Source organism: Chenopodium album, chromosome 20 (genome assembly GCF_948465745.1).
Source record: "Chenopodium album chromosome 20, dcCheAlbu1.1, whole genome shotgun sequence".
Classification (NCBI taxonomy): Eukaryota; Viridiplantae; Streptophyta; class Magnoliopsida; order Caryophyllales; family Amaranthaceae; genus Chenopodium; species Chenopodium album.
The window spans coordinates 35,821,515-35,845,394 of NC_137853.1; the positions used below are offsets into that span (position 1 = coordinate 35,821,515).

The 23,880-nt window shown below is 37.1% G+C and overlaps 3 protein-coding genes and 1 pseudogene across 3 annotated transcripts; 3 read left to right on the forward strand and 1 right to left on the reverse strand.

Annotated features, from left to right (window-relative positions):
• The first annotated feature begins 312 nt into the window (after nucleotides 1–312).
• Nucleotides 313–12,091, forward strand: LOC145598904 (UPF0481 protein At3g47200-like). Its single transcript, XM_081655306.1, has 2 exons — nucleotides 313–457; nucleotides 10,642–12,091. The coding sequence occupies exon 2, from the start codon at nucleotides 10,642–10,644 to the stop codon at nucleotides 12,031–12,033; it is 1,392 nt and encodes a 463-aa protein (XP_081511432.1). The 5' UTR covers nucleotides 313–457; the 3' UTR covers nucleotides 12,034–12,091.
• LOC145597122 (uncharacterized) lies at nucleotides 1,926–5,854 on the reverse strand. The gene is made up of 2 exons (XM_081653288.1): nucleotides 5,420–5,854; nucleotides 1,926–4,949 (listed from the first exon to the last, which is right to left on the reverse strand). The coding sequence occupies exons 1-2, from the start codon at nucleotides 5,852–5,854 to the stop codon at nucleotides 1,926–1,928; spliced, it is 3,459 nt and encodes a 1,152-aa protein (XP_081509414.1).
• A 3,195-nt stretch (nucleotides 12,092–15,286) lies between the features above and the next one.
• Nucleotides 15,287–16,446, forward strand: LOC145596487 (uncharacterized). Its single transcript, XM_081652655.1, has 2 exons — nucleotides 15,287–15,447; nucleotides 15,627–16,446. The coding sequence occupies exons 1-2, from the start codon at nucleotides 15,306–15,308 to the stop codon at nucleotides 16,364–16,366; spliced, it is 882 nt and encodes a 293-aa protein (XP_081508781.1). The 5' UTR covers nucleotides 15,287–15,305; the 3' UTR covers nucleotides 16,367–16,446.
• Nucleotides 16,447–18,324: 1,878 nt separating this feature from the next.
• Nucleotides 18,325–21,689, forward strand: LOC145598667 (protein QUIRKY pseudogene; annotated as a pseudogene).
• Nucleotides 21,690–23,880: the final 2,191 nt, after the last annotated feature.

Below are 23,880 nucleotides of genomic sequence, written 5' to 3' on the forward strand. Positions count from 1 at the left end.
TTCCTATGTTATGATCTTAGGTTTTGTATAATAAATACTCAACTTAGTGATAAATGATAATAAAGTCATTCTATTATTTAGTTCACCCAAATTTGTCTAAACCCCTAGAGGGAACTTACAAAGAGTGGAAAAGAATACTATTTTATTCTTTGAGTAGTATCGTTGCATTTACTGCATAATATTCTATTCTTTACTTTGTTAAAGAACATTACTTTAACAATAATGTCAAGCTGAAGCTGGAAAGCTGTATAAAAAGAATACCAATCTAGCAAGGCAAAAAATTACACATAATATATTGTCTTAACAAAAAAAAAAAAAAAAATTTACACATAACAACAGTTTAAAACTTACTAAATATTTTCATTCTGATTTTATTTTTATTTCGCACTCTCGGGGTACCTTGCGAGGCGCAGTGTACGTGTTCAATCCAATTGTTGCAACATCTTCTTAATTTGCTGTAAGTCCCCACAATTGTTTTTCATATAGTTTTTTTTTTGAAAGAATTTTCATATAGCTTAGATATGCACATTATGCAGTATTTTTATAACCCCATGATTATATACTTTAACTTCACCCACTATTCCAATGCCACATTTCATCATTTCATGTCTATAATATTTTGTTAAAAAAGACTTAATCATACTCATAAACTTGAAATCAAACAAAGCAAATTAATGGTTTTGATTACTAGATATTGGATAATGTATTTTAATGTTCAATAATGATTGGAAAAATATATTTAAATAGTATGAGTACTAAAGTTAATGTAACTAATTTAATCTATATTTATATGTTATCAAATAATTTTTTATCAAAAAAGCTTTTTTATAACACATATATTATGACCCGGGAGATTGCCCGAGCCAAAAACTAGTTATAGTGAAAGAGAATAATTCTAATATCCCTTACGTTGGTCAAGTTTTCTTCATAACCCGGTATTAAAGTAACTTAACTAGTGAGTAGTTCATGTGTTGTCTCGTGTTTTTACTTTTGTATGTGTAATTATCTACTTTCGACATTATTTTATAGTTTACATTAAATATAAGTACTAGGGTGGCTAACGAGCGCTATGCGAGCACATAGCTAGCCTTGTTTGGGAATCTCTTTCAATTTGGTTTATATCACAACTTTAGTTTTAAAGGGTTCTAAACCCTATTTATAAGAGGTATCTCAAATTATTTAAAAGGTAGAGAAAAAAAGGCTACATAATGGGGGTATCTATGTAAATAAATAATTTAAGGGGTTTAGTTAGTATAACACTATTTATAATCATTTAATTAGACTTTTAATAATATAGGGATGAGTTTTCAAAATTTTTGTAGTCAGTGGCGGATCTTGAAGAATATTCGTTAGGGGGCCGATCAAAATAAAATGTGTTACATAAGTAATAAAAATAAAAGAGATCTATATCGCCAAATTTATATTTCAATAGTACATCCTAAATTGCTAAGGTTTAGAAAAAATTAAGGAAACAAGTAATAATAATAACTGGCTTAGAAAATCTAGATGGTAGGAGATAAAGTAGGTGGAAAGGTCAAAACCTAAACTATCTAATACGAAGTAGTAAAAAATAAGAAATTTTTTTTTTTTAATAACAAGAGACGAAATTATATTACAAAGGGGTGATTATGGAACATCCCTGAGAACCAGAAAACAAAAGGGTGTACAGGGTGGCCTGCACAAACCAGAGGAAGTGTTTGGGATAATGCAAAGCAAGAAACCAGGCAGCATAAGGGAGAAAATTACCATGCCTTGGAAACTTAGCTAAGCAACAAAAGACAGAAATAAACATAAGTTGATGAACTAGAAACTGAAAGCGAGAAAAAATAAGATAAGTAGCAGCAGCAGCACGAGTAAGAGTAGCAGTAGACAGAGTGAGGTCTGCAGCAGCTGTAGCAGGCCTGTGAGAGGAAGCAGCTGCGTGATCAGGATTCACCCACCATGGCAAGGGAGTGAGCCAATTCTTCCATGTAGGTTGAGGAGAGGGTAGCAGGAGAGTAGAAGTGGTAACCCGTTTCATCATCAGATCTCAATCTTCCAATTTCAGCTAAACCATGAGCAAGCTTGTTAGCTTGTCGTTTGACATGAAGAATCGTAACACTCCAATCCTTGTTTAGAAGAGTAACAACATCATTAATAAGGTTGCAAAGCTCATGGTCAATGTAGTAGATTGGATTTTCAAGCATATACTTCACGGCCTGAGCATCAGTTTCCAGTTCGAGGTAGCGGATTCCTCTAGCATAGCAGGTGATCAATCCCTCCTTGATTGCCATAAGTTCAGCAGAAGCAGGACCCAGAGCTTTGATCCTCATTGCAAAACCAATTTGCCACTTGCCTGAGTGACATCGAATGACACCACCAGCACCTGCTACTCCCAAGCTAATCCAAGAAGCGTCGGTGTTCAGCTTGTAGTATCCCCTTTGAGGAGGGGACCAAAATTTAGGTGAGCTTGAAGAGGCAGCAGCAGAATTGATATGTATGGCCTGAGATATAGACAAGGTAATGCAATAATCGTAGTGAAATTTATTAAAGCAAGAGTAGATGGAATCAGTTATGCCTTCAAAAATCATTTTGTTCCTTCTAGACCAAAGATGCCAAAGAGCAAGGCAAAAAATGATTTTCCAAGAGTGGTCTAAATTCAAATTAAAAGTAATCCAATGTTCAAAATCAGAATTATAAAATTCAGAGTAGTTAAAATCAGATTTAGCCAACTTTTCAAAAATAATAGACCAGAGGGATGAAGAGTAAGGACACTCTCTGAAAAGGTGAATAAAGTCTTCATTGGAAGAGTTACACCTAGAGCAAATAGGGTCAAAGAGGGGGATTTTGGTAGCTAGAATGAAACCTATTGGAAGAATTTGTCTAACTATATTCCATAAGAGCATCCTATATTTAAAAGGGATCTTAGTTTTCCACAAAGAGGACCAAGGGAAATTAGCTAGGAAGGAAGAGGGGAAGCTAGGAGGGGGAAGAGAGGAGAAGTAAGCTGATTTGATAGTGAAGGTACCGGAGGGGTGAAGAGACCATCTAAGCTTATCCTTAGGTGAGTGAAAAGAGGGGAGAGGGGTAGAAAGAATAGAGGTGATAATATTATGAGGAAGAAGGTGAGAAATGGGTTGGAGATACCACTTGTTGTTTCTAATGATATTCGAGACTCTCCAATGACCCTTGTTATTGGGGATACGGATGGAGTCATCTTTGTAGAAAGGTTCTTCACCAATCCAATGGTGGAACCAAATAGAGGTGTCTTCCCCATTCCCAATGGTAATAGCTAAACCTTTTTTGAGGATGTCTCTACCACGAAGAATGACTTTCCAAATGGTAGAATTGTTAGAATTAGGGAGACAATCCATGAAGTTGGAGTATTTAAGGTATCTTTTAGATAAAATTTGGACCCATAATTTGTTTGGTTGAGTAAGAATTTTCCACCCTAGTTTTGCCATGAAGGTAAGGTTCCAAATTTTGAGATTTCTAATGCCTAAACCACCCCCATTAATAGGGTCACAAACGATAGACCAAGAAGTTCTAGGAATGTATCTATTTTTATCAACCCTGTTCCAAAGGAATTTTTTAATTCTTTTTTGGAGCTCATTGGTGATAGCATTAGGAAGCACATTAGTTTGCATAGCATACATAGGAAAGGAGTTAAGGACAGATTTAATGAGGGTAGAACGGCCAGCCATATTGAGCAGTTTGCTTTGCCACCCTTTAATCCTAGAGGAGGTTTTATCTAAAAGGTCATAATAGTCTCCAATTTTGAGCTTGTTAGGGCTTATCATAATCCCCAAATACTTTCCAAAGGAGGTGGTGTTCCTGATATTACAATATTCATAAATAGATTTCCTTATGTTAAAATCCATTTTTTTGGGAAATATGATGGTGGATTTATGTATGTTAATGGATAGACCAGAAATTTTATTAAAATTATCCAAAACCTTCATCATCACATTAATATTGTCAAGGTTAGCTTTGCCAAAGAGGAAAACATCATCCGCGTAAAAAAGATGAGAGATTTCTAAATCTTTAGCAATTTTCATGGCTTTCCACGTTTTATTATTGACTACCTCTTGTATCATACAAGAGAGACGATCAAGGCAAAGAACAAAGATGTAGGGGGAGAGGGGACAACCTTGTCTAATACCCCTAGAAGGCTTAAAGGAGGGGGTAACTTGACCATTCCATAGGACCGACATAGTAGGGGAACATATGCAGCTAAGAATAAGGTCAACAAGATTATTAGGGAGATTGATAGCCCTAAGGGTGTCCTCAATGAAACTCCATTCAATGCTATCAAAAGCCTTGGATAAATCAATTTTAAGGGCCATAATATTAGCTTTTTTAGAAGACTTATTAAAGAGATGAGCAACTTCTTTGATAATAATAATAATGTTTTCATCAATAGACCTATTAGGGATGAAACTAGATTGGTAAGGGCTAATCAGATTATTCATTAAAGGTTTTAACCGAGTGGCAATACATTTGGTAATTAATTTGTAAATGGTATTACAGAGCCCTATAGGCCGAAAATCAGCCATGGTAGTAGGGCTATCCTTTTTAGGAATAAGGCAAAGATAAGACTCATTTATATCATTACTAATACAACCATTTCGAAAACAGGATTGGACAAAATCACAGATGCTAGCACCAATATCATCCCAATTTTTTTGGAAGAAAATAGATTGAATCCCATCTGGTCCTGGAGAGTTAATAGAATTCATAGCAAGAAGGTTGGTTTTGATTTCATCAGGAAGGGGAATAGCACCTAGACTAATGGAGATTTCGGAATCTATGACCTTAGGGTAAGAGTATCTATTAAGAAGCTGAAGGTCAGGTTGGATAATGACAGAGGAGAAAATTTTTATAAAGTGATCCCTGGCCATATTTTTTAAAATCGTTTGATCAAGAACCCAAGGTTCACTCTCATCATCAGTAGTTTTAAACAAAGGATCCTGCCACGAGATTTTTTAATTTTAGCAGAGATATGAAAAAATTTTGAATTACAATCGGCATACTTTCTCCAGTCCATCCCAGATTTTTGAGCCCAAGAAATACGCGCAGTTTGGTAAATTAAGTTTAACTGATTTATTAAATCTTTTTCCAAATTAAACAGGAAGTTCGAAAAGCGTTTTGAAAGGCTACGTTGAATACCATCTATTCGTTTAATAAGATTATTTTTTATTCTAGTAGAATTACCAAAAACATTAATATTCCAATTCTTAACATTTCGAAGGAAGTCATCTCTTCCTTTAATGAAATCAAAATTATTAGAAGACCAATTATTAGTAAAAAAAGATTTGAAGGAAGTGTGTTCAAGCCAAGCTGCTTTACAACGAAAAGGATAATTACCAGGGATATTATTATTAAACAAAGTAACAAGGAGAGGATTATGATCAGAAAAGGTTCTAGGTAAGTGAAGTACCTGAGTGTTAGGGAAGGTATTGAGCCAACTCGGGTTTGCCATTGCTCGATCCAACCTCTCGCGAATATTAGCAGCCCCTTCCCTAGCATTATGCCAAGTGAAGGGGTTTCCATGGAAACCAAGATCAACAAAGGAAGCCGCATCAGCAAGTAAATTGAGATCACGACATTGCGACAATTTAAAGTTCCTTCCCCCCATCTTTTCAGTAGGCGAGGTGACTTCATTAAGGTCTCCAAGAAGCATCCAAAGGGTGTCATCGGGTGGAAGGTTGTTTCTGAGATTGTTCCAGAGGCGGTGTCTTTCCGTAGCATTAGACGGAGCATGAACACCAGTGAGCAGCACCTCATTGTTATGAGGTTTGAACTTGAAAAGGGCATGGAAAAAATTGATAGTGTTAGAGTTGTAAAGCACTAATTCAACTTTGTCATTGAACATGAGCCAAATCCCACCCCTTGTACCATTAGGTTCAATAAATCGTAAACCATTGAACCCTAAAAGTTTACTAACTTCTAAAGCACGTACTCCATTACTTTTAGCCTCTAGAATGATAAAGATAGAAGGCTTATGAGCAGCAATAATATCCCAAGCATGTGGGATAAAGTCATTTCTTGTCGCACCTCGAACATTCCATAAAACAACTTTCATATTTAAATTTGGAAAGGAGGGGAGTTGAATAAAATCAGATTTGAGTTCCTTCGGGGGGATAGGTGGAAGGGCAATCTTCCAATCCTCCCATTGCTGTGCTTGTGTCGATGGATAAATTTCCATCATCGATAGAGGGAATAGAGTTGCTTGAACTTCCCTTGTTGTCATTGCTGATTCCCAGAAGTTGACCTCTAGTCTGAGGCCCACCACATCCTTTTGAGTCTGAGATAATATCATAAGGTTTTCCGGTAGTTCGACGTCTTTCTCGATGGGATCGAATAATAGGGGAAGAATGGGAAGAGTTCTCAGATGAGGTGGTGGAGTAATTGGGTTGCGGCCTAGGAGATGAGCTCGCTCCTTGCACCAACGAGGTTTGGGTGAGAGTGGTGGCGAAACAGGGGATGGAGCAGACTGGTTGAGGTGGAGAAGGGTCTGATGCATCAAGGAGATTTTCGTCGTTGTTATCGGTGATTCCAGTGGGGCCCATAAGAGTGGTTTCGGCGGACGGTAGCTGCTCTGAGATGGGGAAGCACGAATTATTTCCTGAATTTCGGTTATTGTTTTCGGGGTGGTGAAGATGGTGGTTGACGGAGGGAGGGAGGACGACGGTGGTAGGATTTGTGACAGGAGGGAGGGGTGAGGTCGCGGCGGTCGGAATTCTGAAGGTGGAGGGGGAATCAGAGTTCCCAGAAGAGGTGGAGCAAGGGATAGCTCCGTTGAGGGAAGATTGAGGTTGGGAATTGGCGAGGGAGGCGATGCCGGAGGAGAATTCCGGCGGTTTACCAAGGATGGAGGGGAGAATCGGCGGTTGCGCCGCGGTGGCCGCGCCAGAATTCGCTTCGAACGGTGAGGAAGTGAGGTGTTTCGAGGGTTTCTTTCCATGGCTAATTTGCAGAGAATTTTTTTCAATGTGTGAGATTATTGAAGAGGTGTGGATATCAGTGTTAGAATTTAATTCACTTGGAGTGTTTAAAGGGGGAAGTTCGACGGTTTGTGGGTGGGTTTCTATGGCGTTGATTGGTGTTTCCACCTCCATTGCCAAGTGTCCGAAGTTGTCAGAAGGAGTAGCAGAAATTAATCCGGGTTGCACGCAAGCCTCTTCAGTTCCCTTGAGTATAGAAATTTCTTTACAGAGAATTTCGGCTGAAATATTTTCTTCTGAAAGAGGATTTTCATCTTCTTCTCCTTCATTGGCTAGAATGGAAAAGTGATTTTCTTGGGAAGGAGGAGAAATAGGGGCTTTTTGGGATAAAATATTCTTGGTAATTAATTTATTCTTATTGTTAGAAGGTTTTGGCATTTGGTGAGTTGTATTTTTGTTAGTTGTTTTCTTATGGGTTAATTTTTTATTGGAAACAATTAGCCAAGGACCATATGAGTTGGAAGGTTGGGTAGGTGGGTTAACAGAGATAGGGGTAACATGGGGTGGGCTAGCTTTAGTAGTTTGGGTAGCAGCTGGTAGCCCACTATCCACATCTTTGATAGTGGATTCAAAGTTGGTAATCAAGGTGGGCTCGAGGGAAGTGGAAATGGGTTGTTTTCCTTTATCCATCAATGGACACTTTTCTTTTAGGTGGCCTATTATTCCACACTTAAAACACAAGGAATGAATATTTTCATATTCAATTTGTTGCCAACCATTACTAACCCAAACCGCTGTAATAAGGGGTTTAGTTAGATCTATATCAATACAGACTCTAGCGTACCTAGCTCTGGTTAGATGGTCAGTGGCATAGTCCACCCTGATAGGATTACCGGCGATCTTGGCAATTTCAAAGAGAGCATCCTTATCGTAATATTCCACCGGGAGTTCCGGGAAACGAATCCACACAGTCATTCTGTTGAAAGGATTCATAGAAGGTCGGAAGTTGGGTTTCCACTTGGTGATCATTAGGTAATGATCAAGAATAAACCAAGGACCACCCAAGAGGGCTCTCTCATAATCATCAAGGATTGAGAAACGAAAGAGATAAACATCCTTCCCAAGATCAATGATTTCAAGTGTGCCTTTTGGATGCCACATAGCACGAACTCTTTGGGTTATGAAGGAGGGCCTAACAGAAATTCCTAAGCATTTACCCATTAGAGTAAGTTTCCATGGGTTACGTAATTTTTGTAGGGTTTCTTTAGCAAAGGAAATGGTACAAGAAGAGTTAGGGATGGTAACATCCTCTTCTTCCCATTGAATGGATGAAACAGCTATGTCACGAGCCTCAGGAAACCATTGGGATGATCCTTTAACAGCCTCTCTAAAGGACATAGAAGGATTTAGGAGGGTCACAGGTGAGGTTTGGATTGAGGGTTGATTAGGAACGGTATCACCATTTCCAGGAGGGGGGGGATGATTTGCAATATTTTCAGGGACCGGGATATCATCCATGGTCGTATCCATAATAGGATGATCATCCATAATTCCTTAGAAAGGAAGAGAGGGAAGGTTGCGAGAATGGCAAAGTGGAGAGAGCTTCAATACCTGCAAAAAAGGAAAAGATAAACAAAAACAAAGAGAAAACAATTTGAGGAGAAATAGTTAAGCCTCAAGACCAAGGAGACTCTTAGAGCCCCCTCGCCAAAAGCGAGAAGGAAAATCTCCAATGATCACCCTTGGAAGAGAGAAAAAACTAGAGAGAGAAAGTTAGACATTTTAAAAAAAAAATAAGAAATTTGCTATCTAAAAAAGGGTCTGTATAGTTGTACAGTATATTAGAAACCATAGTACATATAGTTGGGCCTACTTCTACATATTTTCTATTTACTAGGCTATTTCATTAAATTACAATAATCACCCTAATAGTTTTTGGGCTTGGGCCAGGGGTCAATCCCCTAATGGCCCCCCTGAATGGTCCACTATTGTTTATAGTATAGTATTAATTTGTGTGCAAGATTAGAGCATAATTATTTGGAATTTTTGACTTTTACTACCAAAAAATTTGGACAAATTGTTTTTTACCACCTACTCTTTTAAAAGTTGTATTTTACCACCAAATAAACCCAAAAAATTGTTTTTTACCACCTACCGTTTAGAGCCAAATTATTTATTATTCCCTCTTTTTCTTTTTGTTTGCCCCAATTTTCATTTTAAGTCGTTTTATAAAGAATGCTCCGTACTACTAATATACATAGGGACCATCACTTTACTCTAACAAAAATGCCTTAGGTTCCACAACTTTTCACTCTCATCAATTTCAATCAAAACTTAATAAAGTGAAATACTATTATAGGGTAAACAATTGGGGACGAAGGGAGTAGTCTAGATGGTTCAAAAATAATCTCTATTTTTTTTTATTTTTACTAAAGAGGTTAAGAGTTTGAACTTTCTCATCCATACTTCTTTAAAAATTTAGTTGAGACTTCTATTCACCTGATTTTCACTGATCTGAACTTATCTTGACTTATCTGAACTTATCTGAACTGATCTGAACTTATTAGACCTTATTAAAACTTATTTTAGATGTAATTTGTACTTGGTTAACCCTTATTAAAACTTATTAGACCTGATCTGAATTTAACTGAACTTATCTGAACTTATTACACCTGAAATAAGTGAAAATACGGTGAACAGAACAGAGCCTAAGTGATCTGGCATAATGAGAAGTTGAGTGTGTGATTTGGAGTTGAGTAGGTGATGTGACATAATGAGGAGTTGAGTGTCTGATGCGACGTAATGAGGAGTTGAGTGTGTGATGTGACATAATGAGAAGTTGAGTGTAAAAATTGGTACTGTACATGAATTTCTCTACTCGATTTATTTTTAATGCCAGAAAACAAAATCGTTGTTTTTTTCGGCCGTTAAAAAACAAATTTATAAATGCTATAAAAGGGTTTAGTCATTTATTATGACCCAAAAAAAAAAAAAAAGCATTAATGGTTGTGGAAATTTTTTTTTTTTTTTTTTTTTTTGACAAGAATGGTTGTGGAAATTAAATAGGCATTCATTACGTTTTACCAAAAATATTGAACATTAAGGTTGTTAGTGGGAAAGCTTTAAAAAAAAAAAAAGGAAAAAAAAAGGTTGTTAGTGGGAAATGGGAATTGAACCGTGGAGCAACACGCATGAGTTCCATAAACCACAAGGCTAAAGTTAGCATGCATATACTACGTACTCCGTATAATTTATACTTGTACATTTTTATATTTGCCGATCGAATTTGGGCCCTGTGCGGCCGCATAGGCTGCATGATGTAAGGGCCGGGCCTGACTCAGCCTGACTTTTGGAGCAATATTCTTTGAACAACTGCACTTGTTATTTGTTACACATATCTACATTAAAATGTGAACAGACCGTAGGTCTCTCCTCTCATGCTCCCTACCCAAACCAACTACTATTTTGTTTTTTATTATTTATTTCCCTTCTCATTCATTATTTTTTCAATAAATTATTAACTCCACTATATATATTTCTTTAACAATTTTTTAATTCTCCAATTATACCACTTAACTCTTATTTTATTTAAATCAATTAAATTGCCTAAGACTATGTGTTAGTCAAAGTGTAACACTTAATAAAACACGGAAAAAGTAGATAGAGTAAATTTAAAAACAAATAAACAAATACTTACATTCTACGATTAATACAGATGGGAAACATCACTCTACAAAATGTAAAGACCAGGTTGGAAACTTCAATGATTTACAAGATGAGATCATCCTTGATTGTTTGCTTTAAGAACTGTTGCATTTATAAAGTTCATGAGTTTATCTTGAAGGGGCATGAATCTTTTTATCAGCCTTCAATGATATCAATTGGTCCCGTATACTATCAAGATACAAAACTGGAAACCATGCAAGAGTTAAAATGGATTTTCTTGGATTGCTTCCTTCAACATCCAAATAATGCTTGTCAAAGCTTGAATACTTACATCGATTATGTAAGAACAAGGGAAAGGGAAATCCGCAGCTCTTATCAACATCAAAGTGGACTCTCAAGTGACGAGTTTGTTAAAATGATAGTGCTCGATGCTGCATTCATGATCTACCTTTTCATGAGCATCAATAGGCCCTCATTTATTAATATACCTATTCTTGGGAAAAATTTAGCAACGCAAATTAATTATTCGATAATGGACTTATTTCTGTTGGAGAACCAAATTCCTTATTTTGTTCTCAAGGGAATCTATGATATAGCATTTGGTAACGCCTACCAACCTAATACCTTCATTAATGCTATTCTTACACTTATAAGCAAGATTGGTGTTGGTATCCCCGGAAGCACCTCTATCAAGAGTATTATCGTTGGTAACAAAATTACAGATGAAACAAGCATTGAACATTTATTGGATCTCCAAAGGATGTCCTGTTGCCTTACTTTGAGCACACCACTGCGCAACCAACCAAATACAAGTAATCGAACATCAGCTGATCCATCATCATTATTTTGTCAGCGTCAGCGTCATATCAAGATAGAAAGTGATGATGATTCAATCGGTCGTCTTTGGTACACTGCCAAGCAACTAATAGACGCAGGAGTCACATTTGTGGAAGGTGAAAGTGACAATCCACTTGATGTAACATTCACTAAGGGGAAACTAACGATTTCGAAATTAAATATTCTAGATTCCACAGAAACCAACCTGCGGAACTTGGTTTATTTTGAACAGTGCCATTACGACGTTGATACTTACATCATTGATTATGTTATCTTCCTTGACGAATTGATAGACACCGTGGAAGACGTGCAAGTGTTAGTTAAAAGCAACATATTGACTAATCGTCTAGGAAGTGATGATGATGTTGTAAAGCTTTTCAACAATATTGGCAAAAACGTCCTTTTTAATTCATCAAGGTACCGTAATTACTCCAATGTTTGCAGAGATGTGAATCGCTACGCTTCATCCCGTCGAAATCGATACATGGCTATTTTGAGGAGCAAATACTTCAATCATCCATGGGCAATTTTGTCAGTCATTGCTGCATTCTTACTTTTTGTGCTTACTCTATTACAGACTACTGCAGCTTACATCTACAAGTAGTCCAACTTGATAGCTAGCTCTATCTTGCTGAAACTGCAATGAAATTGGAGACTTGATTCATATTCATGGTCTTGAATGTTTCATTTTCCTTTTTTTTTTTTGAAGATGCAACCTATGTGTAAATATGATATTAGATCATAATTGTAACTTAATGTTGTAATTTGTTGTTGGTAATAAACAATCCTTATTGTTATATGTCTTCTACTCTAAGATAGACATGATCAATGGGCGGGCCAGTCCGGTTTTGGGCCGGGCCAAGGCATAGATATTCTGCCCATTTCTCGGGTCAGGCCGGGTCAAGCCTAGCTTCGGGCCAAAATTTTTATGCCCAAACCTGCCTAAAAAGGCCGGGTTGTGCAAGCTTTTTGGGTCAATTTAAGGCCAGACAAAAAAATGAACTAAAATAACATAAAAATGCATGCCCAAGCCTGACCAAAAATTTTAAAATTTTGGGCCAGAAAATGCTGCCCATAACCCGCCCAAAATCGGGCCAGGCTAGTTTTGCTTAGCTCTACTATGAGATTAGTGACTTACCTAGTCTTCTTCCGTTTCTATATACTTGCAACAATTTGACTTTATACTATTATTCATGTACTTCACTTTGACTAACTTTGATGATTTATAGCTAAGAAAAAATATAGTCATGTGGGATCTTATTAGATTCGTCTCGGATTATATTATTTTAATATCTAACATGTATAATTTTTTCCTATTACTAATTAAAGATATAAACGATTAAAATAATACATTGGCAAACGTGAAAACAGATATGTTAAGTCTAAAGAAACGGAGGAAGAACATAATTTTTTGACAAGCATGACATATGATATTGTCATGTGTTTTTATTATAATACATACTCTCTCCGTTTTTAAATACTTGCTCAACTTTCTTTTTCCGGCCGTTTTTAAGTACTTACTTCATTTCCTTATTTAGAAAACTTTTACAATATTTAATACATTATTCTCAACTAGTGGATCCAACACAAATTATATTTTTATTAATTTCATATTCTCTTTCCCCTATTTCTTTCAACTACTTTTGCTTTTTACATTATTTTATTTCTCCACCTATCCCACTACCTTCATATTTTATTATTTTCTTCAATTTCTTTTAATACTCTGCACATGTAGAAATTGAGCAATTATTTAAAAACGGAGAGAGTAACATGTTGGGGGATTTTTTTTTTTTTTTTTTTTTTTGTAAGGCTGGCCTTGAATAGAGAAAGGCACGAAAAAAAAAATTGATGTGCTTTTAGATGAAACATACCATGCACGGTGTTAAATACGGATCAGAGCCGCACCCGCAATCCAAAAGAGATAATCTATCTCACAAGTCCAAATAAAATTCCATTCCAAAACCATATGACAATAAGAGGGATAACCCCATAACCTTATAAAGTGTTTAATTCTCTCTCTTTTTTTTTATTTTTTTTTTTTTTTATTTTTTTTTTTTTTATCTATGTGAGACTCTTACATATGTTATTTGGTGGCATGAGATCGGGATATAATTCAACAAAATGTGATATGTTTGATTACTCATATAGTTGAGACTTTTCAATGCACTATACATTGTCATAGCTAAGTAATTGAAATCTCAAATAGATTGCATGAGTCATGTTGAATTGTTCTATGTATCAAGTTGCATTCAAATTAAGGGCCTGTTCATATTTACTTAATTTCAGTTCAGTTCAGTTCAGCTCAGCTCCAATCAGTTCAGTTCAGTTCAGTTCCAATCAGTTCAGTTCAGTTCAGCTCTTAATTTCCCTCTCTCATAAAATATTCATTTCAGCTCTGTTCAGTTCAGTTCCAATCAGTTCAGTTTAGTTCAGTTCAGCTCTAATCAGTTCAGTTCAGTTCAGCTTAGTTCAGTAAATATGAACGGGCCCTAAAAGTCTACTTTATTTCAAAGAAAAAAAATAAATAAAATAAATAAAATAAATAAATAAATTTCTAATCACAAACAAGTTGTTACGTCCCAAAGTCTCGTACTTGAGACCTTAGCTCAATTAGGGTAGAACTGCTATCTTATTACTAACTGATTAAGCTAAGCACTAATTGGTCTATTCTAGATTGTAGGCTTGTAGCACTATATATAGTATGCATACAATGCAACACATATGATAAAAATACCAACAAGAGTTGGCTCAAGTGGTAAGCAACTTCATGTCGCTTAAGGGAGGTCTCGGGTTCGAGCCTCACCGTATGCAGAAACTCTTGTTGGGAGACTCACCCACCATAAGCCAGGTGTGCTACCCGAGTTGGATCCGGATGTCGGAGCTAAGCTCCGGTGAACCGGGTGGGCTACCTTAAAAAAAAACACATATGATAAAAATAGAATTATTCATGTTTTATTTGACAGAACAGAACTACAGATAATGAATTACTGATTTTTCTTTATTCGTAACTTTATTTTTTGATTAATATAATGCATGGCTCATCTGAATTTTTTTTAAAAAAACTAGTGTTATTTTTTTTTAACTCATTTGAAATTATTGTAACATGTCATAGACAAATCCAAGGGGGGCCTACCCAGGCCTTGACCCCCTAATGCCTAGATTTTAATATTATATTAATAAAAAATCTTGTACAAATAAACAAGTTCAGTAGGTTTAGCTTTAGTTAGTTAGTTACTTGTTCATTAGATTTGGAAGGTCAAGGGTTCAATTTCCCTTGTTTGCTTTTTTTTATTTTTATTTTAAGTGTGGGTTTATTAAACTCATATCCCTTCATGACTTTATTATTTGAAATGCTTTATAATTTTGGCCCGAGTTATAAAAAATTTCTAGATCCGCCCTTACGACATGGTAGGAGAAACTCGTACCACCCAAGCCAAATTTATGGGAACCAAGAAGAAAGGTTATCACATAATTGTATAATTAAGATATCAAATGAGTTTCATAAGACTATTCCATTGTATTTTCAAAAATCAGGTGAAATGCATGCATTTTGTTGATAGTTAGCTGAAGAAAGAAGTTGTTACAACAAGTTTGAAAGCAAAGAATCCCTTTTCCTTTGCAATAAACTTCAGTATACAAACCCAAAGCTTGGTATAAAGCAATGTATAAAACCACAAGTAAAGACTTCTCTTAATTAAAAACTTGCATGTTTAAAAGTGCACCCAAACACTTTTCTCCCTAGCCTAAGATTTCCATATTTAGTATAGTACGACGAGTATATAACATTGACACATCCATCGCAATCATACAATTCAAAAATATAAAACAGACATAAAATCGTTGTTGCATCTAGGGATTCCTTCAACACTTCAAAATATGGCAGATTTTACACGGAGAAGATGGACTACACCTAGGATAGTCGTTCCTCGCCGTGGTCCGGTAGATGAAGAAATCCACCCATCTTCAGGGTGGACTAATGACTTTCCTGGATTTCATTGCCTTCTCGTTAATCTTCCTGGTTAGACTAATTCATGCACTTTAATACATTCATTTAATTTGTACATTATACTTTCTCTTTTATGTCAAATAATTTTTGTTTTGTACACATACACATAAAATTAACTTGTTATGGCTAGTACATATAGTTATCTTGCATGAGCAAATTTTACAATTTTGGAACACAAATTTTGTTTGAAGGTTTTAATGAAGACGATATCAAGCTGAATGTCGACGAATCTGGGATCGTAGTAGTTAGCGGAAGGAGAAAGGTAGATGATGAGAAACAAGAGCATTTTGAAAAGAGCTTCAATGTGCCAGAAGATGGAGACGTTAACAACATAATAAAGATATTTGATGGAGCTACACTAAGAGTACGTATCCCAAAGGTGCCGAAAAAGGAAACGAGGAAATTAAGTAGTGCAGATGTAGCTTCAACCAACAACATCAACACAAATGAAAACAAAGATACCAGCAAACCTGATATAGCTACAGCCGTGAGTCCTGCTTCTAGCAACAACGAAATCAAGGGAATGAATTATGAACCGGTAGAATCTACGAAAGAAGATGATAGCCCTGCTTCAAGTAACGGTCCTAAGGGGGTGAAATTACAAGAAGCTCATAATAGCCTTGCACCAGGCAGTGACACCAATGCGCAGGAAACAACAGCTACTACAGGCGGCATCATAAATAATTATGTATCAAGTGACACCAAGAAGAATGAAAACACAGAGAAACCGAAAGAGAAAAAGCCAGAACCCAAGATCCCTAAACCAGACGAAAACACAGGGAAGCCGGAAGAGAAAATACTACAACCCGAAAATCAAAAGGCATCTGTACTGGGGAAGATTGCTGAGAACAAAGGGATTCTTTTAGCATCCATTATATCATTTACACTTGGGGTGTTACTGTCTCACAAAATGCACCCCTCACCAAATTAAAAATTCTGTTTCTTGTTCTGCTGCATCATAAATTATTAAATTGTATTGATTGTTCGCAAGAACAATGATCAAGATGTGTTTTTAAGGCCTTATTTTCGGATTCATACTGTAATTGTCTAACATATGAAGTTATACTTATACATATATACCACATTAGAGCTTTAAGATATATCCGAAGTATAAATGAAGTGGTGCTAATGAGTGTAATGACAAAACATATTATTTCTCCGTTTACTCTTTAGAAAGAAAACGTTGCAACTAAATAAAAGCAATAATGGAAGTTTTATATGTCATTCATCTTAATTCTTGTATGACAGTACAAGAGTCCCTTTGTATCGAATTTTAGCTAGCTGTTCAGACAATGAAACGAAAAGATATACGGAGTACATGCTTCAGAATCAATAACTAATTGATAATTGATATCAATGTATGAAGAAAACAGAATTTTTATTTTATTTTACCTATATTTGGAGTATCTGATTCTCAATAAACAGTTCTGTAATCTTCAAAAATCCACTACAGAAAAAAGGTGTCCTTATTTTTGGAGCATCATAAAATGAAGAAGCATCTTTGGGAGTTGAGATGAAAAGCACATATTGTAATCCTAAATATTTGAAACATGATGTATATCATCTTCTTAGTAATCGTTTCTCAACTTAATTTATGCATATTTTAGACTACAAAACAACTCAAATAAAGAGGCCATTTTTGTTAATTACTGCAGGGAGAAGTTGACAGAATACACAGAGAGCGCGTTACAAGTTTAAGAACACTGGTTATTAACAGAACTCATGATCATTGATCAATACTGTCATCTTAATAGGTTGGAGCTCTAATTCCATTAGATAACTACATATTGTTTTGGGACATACATACAGGACTTAGAAGCGCATCTAATGCAATTAGTCATCAATTGGTTCATGCTCAAGAGGATTAAGGGAAATTCAACGCGGAACAGTAAAGGGAGATGAGACTATGAGAGCATCTTTATTAGCTTGTTGCAAAAAAATCGAATTGTCATGACGTGATACAATTCAAAGGCCAATAACATAATCCAGAAAAAGTTAAGGTATTTGACAATGATAAGTTTCTTTCAGAAGAATATTAGAACATATCTGTGACAAAAATAAAAGGAGATGCCTTTTGCACTTAGAAAAAACCCCTTTATTCAAAATCTTTAAGGGTTGCTTTTCATAAAAACATAAAATAAAAAAGAAGAGATCAAGCTTACTCATAGCCTTAAGATTTTGAGGTGGAATCATATGCTTTGCACATTTGCACATACAGGGCATCTGAACCTTTTCCTATACCATATCACTTCCTAGTTGTGTAATCTTCAATCTTTCCCAAATTCTTTCCTACTGCATCACGAGAACAAATAAATTAAACTAAGAATCTTGCTAATCGCGTTACTCTACCAGCTTTGAGTCTTTACTAGCACTAAGATTGCGTACATCTAGACCTCCCCTGAAATCTTACTAAATCCAAATTGCATTATTTGTACTGTTACCCTATTAATTAAGTATATTTAACTTCGCGATATGCCTTTAATCTTCTTGACCTTCATTTTAGGATTACATAAATAAAATTCAGACAGAAACCCAACAGACAGTACTATAAAAGACAGATTTAGCAAATCATGAAACCATAATCAAAGGGAAAGAAGCTGATAACAAAACCAAAAAGGAGGGAACCTGAATTATTATAAACAAATAAAATTAAACAATTATACATAAATAAATAAATAAATAAATACAGTAAACATAAGTAAATTTAAAGGCCCAAATACCAATAGACAAACAAAACCTTCAAGAAAAGAATAGAATCTGAAGGTAAATTAATAACCCAAAAAAACATTCCCTCAAATCTGAACACGCTTATACACTAATTTGAAACCCAAAGTCCAGAAAAACAGGAACACATAAATAATTAAACAAAAACAAAACACCACTACTAGAATTATTACCACCATCACTTATTCCTAAAAAGAAAAAATTGTGTGCTCTTTTTCTCCCCGCTATCAACGGCAATCTTGTCTAACCTTACAAAAAAGAGGATATCATAAGTTCATTACAATGAAGTTATGAGCTCACCACCACCACCACCTCCTCAGACTACGAATGACCCTCATCAGGGAGCAAATGTCGTCGAGCAAAGACTCGTACGAAGATTAATCGTCGAGGTGATCGATGCTCGAGACTTGCTCCCTAAGGATGGTCAAGGGAGTTCAAGCCCGTATGTGGTGGTCGATTTCGATGGGCAAAGAAAGAGGACTACTACCAAGTACCGGGACCTTAACCCGACTTGGAATGAGCCCTTGGACTTCATTGTTTCGGACCCGAATACGATGGATTTCGAGGAGCTTAATGTTGAGGTGTATCATGATAAGCGAATGTCGCCTTCGGGTGCAGCTAGGAAGAATCATTTCCTAGGGAGGGTGAAGTTGTATGGGTCGCAATTTTCTAGGAGAGGTGATGAAGGGTTAGTGTATTTTCCTTTGGAAAAGAAGAGTGTGTTTAGTTGGATTAAAGGGGAGCTTGGGTTGAGAATTTATTACTTTGATGAACTTGTTGAGGTACCTCCTCCGCAACAAGGCGAATGCGGAGGAGGTGGGGGTGGACCTCCGCCTCCTGAGATGGCGGAGGTCCAACCCGAACAAAGAAGGGAGGAAGAGCAAGGCAGAGTGGTAGAGGTTGTTCAACCAATGCCAACCGAAGTCGCAACAGAAGCAGCTGGAAATGGTCCTTACCCTCAAGGTCATGGTCCTCCACCTCAAGGTATGGTTGTTGAGGAAGGTCATGGTCCTCCCCCTCAAGGTCCGCCTCAAGGTGGTGCGACAACCGAAACGATTGTCCACCACCATCATGACGGATACCCGCCACCACAGCAAGAACAATACCACCCTCACCACCACCATCCCCCGCCGGAAATGCAGGGTCCTCCGCCTGAGATTATAAGACGAATGGCTGCGGCTCATAAACGAGCCGCACCCGGTGAGTTTGCTCCTAGAGTAATATCTGGTAAATTTGTTCCTGAAACAGAGAAGATATCAGCATTCGACTTAGTTGAGCCAATGCAATACCTCTTTGTTCGAATTGTAAAGGCTCGTGGGTTAACACCTAATGAGAATCCATACATCAAGATACGCACAAACTCGACTCAACCGCTTCGTACAAAACCTGCTGCCTATCGCCCGGGTGAACCACCCGAGAACCCGGAATGGCAGGAGGTTTTTGCAATCTCCTCTCCCTCACCCTCCGTTGCCGGGACCCTCGAAATCTCGATATGGGACTCGGCAACGGAGAGATTCCTAGGAGGGGTCTGTTTCGACCTCTCAGACGTGCCAGTGCGGGACCCGCCCGATAGTCCGCTGGCCCCGCAATGGTATCGTCTAGAGGGAGGGGAGGGCGTTTCAGGGGACGTACAGCTTGCGGTTTGGTTAGGAACCCAAGCTGATGACGCGTTCCCTGAAGCGTGGACATCTGATGCACCTCCGCAGCAGCCGAGTGTTTCCTACACTCGTGCCAAGGTGTACCAGTCCCCAAAACTATGGTATCTTCGGGTGACGGTGATCGAGGCTCAAGACCTCCACATTCCGCCGAACCTCCCTCCATTGACGGCACCGGAGATTCGGGTTAAAGCCCAATTGGGGTTTCAATCGTTGCGAACGAGACGAGGGTCTATGAGTGCACACGGTGGAGCTGCGGTACATTTTAATGAGGACTTGATTTTAATTGCAGGGGAACCTTTGGAGGAGCAGTTGATTCTGTTAGTTGAAGATAGGACTAGTAAGGATCCTATGCTTTTAGGCCACGCTATTATTCCTGTGGGGTCAATCGAGCAGCGAATCGATGAGCGACACGTGGCTGCAAAATGGGTTAATTTGGAGGGTGGTAGTGGGGGTGGTGGTGGTGGTGGTGGAGGTGGTGATGGGCCATATTGTGGGAGGGTTCTTTTGAGGTTATGTTTAGAAGGTGGGTATCACGTGCTTGATGAGGCTGCTCACGTGTGTAGTGATTACCGGCCGACGGCGAAGCAGTTGTGGAAGCCTGCTATTGGGGTATTAGAGCTTGGTGTTCTTGGGGCACGTGGGTTGCTACCGATGAAAACTAAGGGTCCGGGTAAGGGGTCTACTGATGCTTATTGTGTGGCTAAGTATGGTAAGAAATGGGTTCGGACCAGGACGGTTACGGATAGTTTTGACCCGAGGTGGAACGAGCAGTACACGTGGCAGGTTTATGACCCGTGTACCGTGTTGACAATCGGAGTATTTGATAATTGGCGGATGTTTACGGACCCGGGGGATGAGAAGCCGGATTATCGGATTGGTAAGGTTCGGATACGGGTGTCTACATTGGAGAGTAACAAGGTGTATACTAATTCTTATCCTCTTTTGGTATTGCTCCGAACCGGGCTTAAGAAAATGGGTGAAATTGAGTTGGCGGTCCGATTCGTTTGCCCGTCTTTGTTGCCGGATACGTGTGGTATTTATGGGCAGCCACTACTTCCACGGATGCATTACCTACGACCACTTGGGGTGGCTCAACAAGAGGCTCTTCGCGGGGCTGCCACTAAGATGGTAGCAGCTTGGCTAGCCCGTTCCGAGCCACCACTTGGGCCTGAAGTAGTCAGGTACATGTTAGATGCAGATTCACATACTTGGAGCATGAGGAAAAGCAAAGCTAATTGGTTTCGGATTGTAGCCGTGCTCGCTTGGGCAATCGGGTTAGCAAAGTGGTTAAACCATATAAGAAGATGGAGGAACCCATTAACCACAATTTTGGTTCACATTCTTTATTTGGTCCTAGTTTGGTATCCTGACTTAATAGTCCCAACCGGATTCCTCTATATTTTCCTAATTGGAATATGGTATTACCGGTTCCGACCCAAAATACCCGCGGGTATGGATACCCGATTATCACAAGCGGAAACCGTAGACCCGGATGACCTCGACGAAGAATTCGACACGGTCCCAAGTTCAACACCACCAGACTTGATCCGTGTTCGATATGATCGGTTACGAATCTTGGCAGCCCGGGTTCAAACCGTGCTGGGGGATTTAGCGACCCAAGGCGAGCGAGTCCAAGCATTAGTAAGTTGGCGTGACCCAAGGGCTACAAAACTATTTATAGGGGTATGTTTTATGATAACAATAACATTATATGCAGTACCCCCAAAAATGGTTGCCGTAGCACTTGGGTTTTATTTTTTGAGGCATCCCATGTTTAGAGAACCAATGCCTCCAACTAGTCTAAACTTCTTTAGAAGGCTACCAAGTTTGTCTGATCGATTAATCTAGACATTTATTAACATTTTTTTCTCACTTTTTTCCAAATCTTTTGCTTAGAAAAATATTTATAACTATAGAAAAATGCAATTTATTTAGATTTATAGGGAAAAAAAAAAAAGGAGACTTTTTGAGGGGAAAAAAAGAGTATTTTGTGGGTTTGAAAAGGGTTTGGGTCTCCAAATAATGTAGGGTACTAAATGTACATTGGGAGAGGAGAAAGTGGGTTGAAAAAACGGGTCAAAAAAAGGACTTTTGTTTGTTTGGGGATTGAAATTGATTGCCTGACAAAAGGATTGAAATTAGGAGAAGAAGAACAAAAAAAGTGGGGGCAAATTTTTGGATGCCAGGGAGATTGGTGTTGTATTGTCTCTATAATATTAATATAGAGATTTAATTGTACTTTTTACTTTCTAGTTTCCACTAACATTTGAATGTGTTACTAGTAGGAGTAAGAGATTTGTATGAGTATGATTTATGATTTATGAAGGCGTTCGGGTTTATAATGGTTGTGAACGTTTTCTTGTAAATATGTTGTGTAATGACTAATGATTAATCGATACGAGTAGTAAATTGGTTACAATCTGCAGCTTAATTTAGTATTAGTATAGAAATTTGTACAATGTTTTAGAAATACATTCTGATAAATTTTGAATTTCCATTTCAAAGATGCAAGCAATCAACCTTTTTTTACTTTACATATCAAGGCTGGTAGCATAAAGATATGATGCATTGATGCCCCATTACACCCACTTCCATTACGTGAGACCGTGCATTTAAAGGCCAATATTAATTATAAAGAGCACTTTTCACTATTATACAAGTAGTATTTAAGTCTATTTTACTCTGCCTTCTTCTATTAGCTCAAGGATCCATCTTTTCAAGCTTATATCTAAGCATTGGAACAAATGTATGTACTTTTAATGTGTTAATGGCATAGTCGTGCATAACATGGCATGTTGCTGTCACGTGCTAGCGCGTGGAGGACAACCTCCTCCTCGCGCTCCCAGTCCAAGAACATGAGTAATTAAGTATCATGTTTAGTACTCTTGGTCGCGTTTGATGATTTGGCTTTTATGCCTCTAGTTAATTTTAATCCTCACATTGTATATAGCCCTTTTATACATACAAAGTGTTGTTGGAGTAAGGTTTGCAGATACAATTTTAACTCGATTCTCAACATCCAAAAACAAGATCTTTCTGCCTTGTCCTTATTAAGTGATGTTGTCAAGCTTTGTTTAACATAAAGCATAAGATATAATATGGGATTTCAAACATTGTCAATTCACTTTCTCAAATCCTATTCAATAATTTTGTAGATACAATGAGTCAATAAGCACCATAATGTGTTTGTCGATTTGTCTTTAACTCGCTTTAATATGCTTATAGAATTAGTTTATTTAATGGATGTCTTACCGAATATATATTATAGTTTGGTAAAGTTTTATAGGAGAAAATCATCATATACACGTACGTACGTGATAGAATTAGCTTAATGGCATCAATTTAAACTTGCTAAAAAAGCAAAGTTTGTAGAGCCATAGCAAAAGGGAGATTCCGAAGGAGAAAAGGGGTTGTGACTTGTGAGGGGAGGTGTGATATTGAGCTCAAGAATAGAAGCACCAAATTAAAGCCACTTTTCTCTTGTTCCTTTTCACCTCCTTGACTCTTGCCAATCACCATTGTGTTTCTTGACATACCATGCTACGTTAAAGCATTATTCTTTTATCCGAGGTAATCTAATTTAAAGGTGCTAGCTTTTTATAAAATAGTTTTTAATAATTGGAAATATTAATTAATATTTGCATTAAAATGATAAAATTTCTCCCAATTAAAACTCACTATTAAAAAAATTAATTTCAGTTTAATGGAGAAGAATCATACTTAATTTACCAATCAACTATATAACAAATGGACTATACTCTTATACCAACTCGTATACCAAATATAATAAGAGATTTTGATTTTTTTCCATCTAAATTATGGTATGGAATAAAAATGATAATGTATATGAAATTAACGTACTCTTATTAACACAAATTAATAAATTAGATCACCAGAAAAAAAAAAAAAAAAAAAATAGAAGACAATACCATGTCTTTTTATTTGATTTTCTTATTACCAATGATTTTTTATTAGATGTTTAGGTTATACCGTTATACACTTGAAGAAGTATCTTACAAAAACCTCACATAAATGTGTGTTTTCTTTTATACAAGTGTAAAAT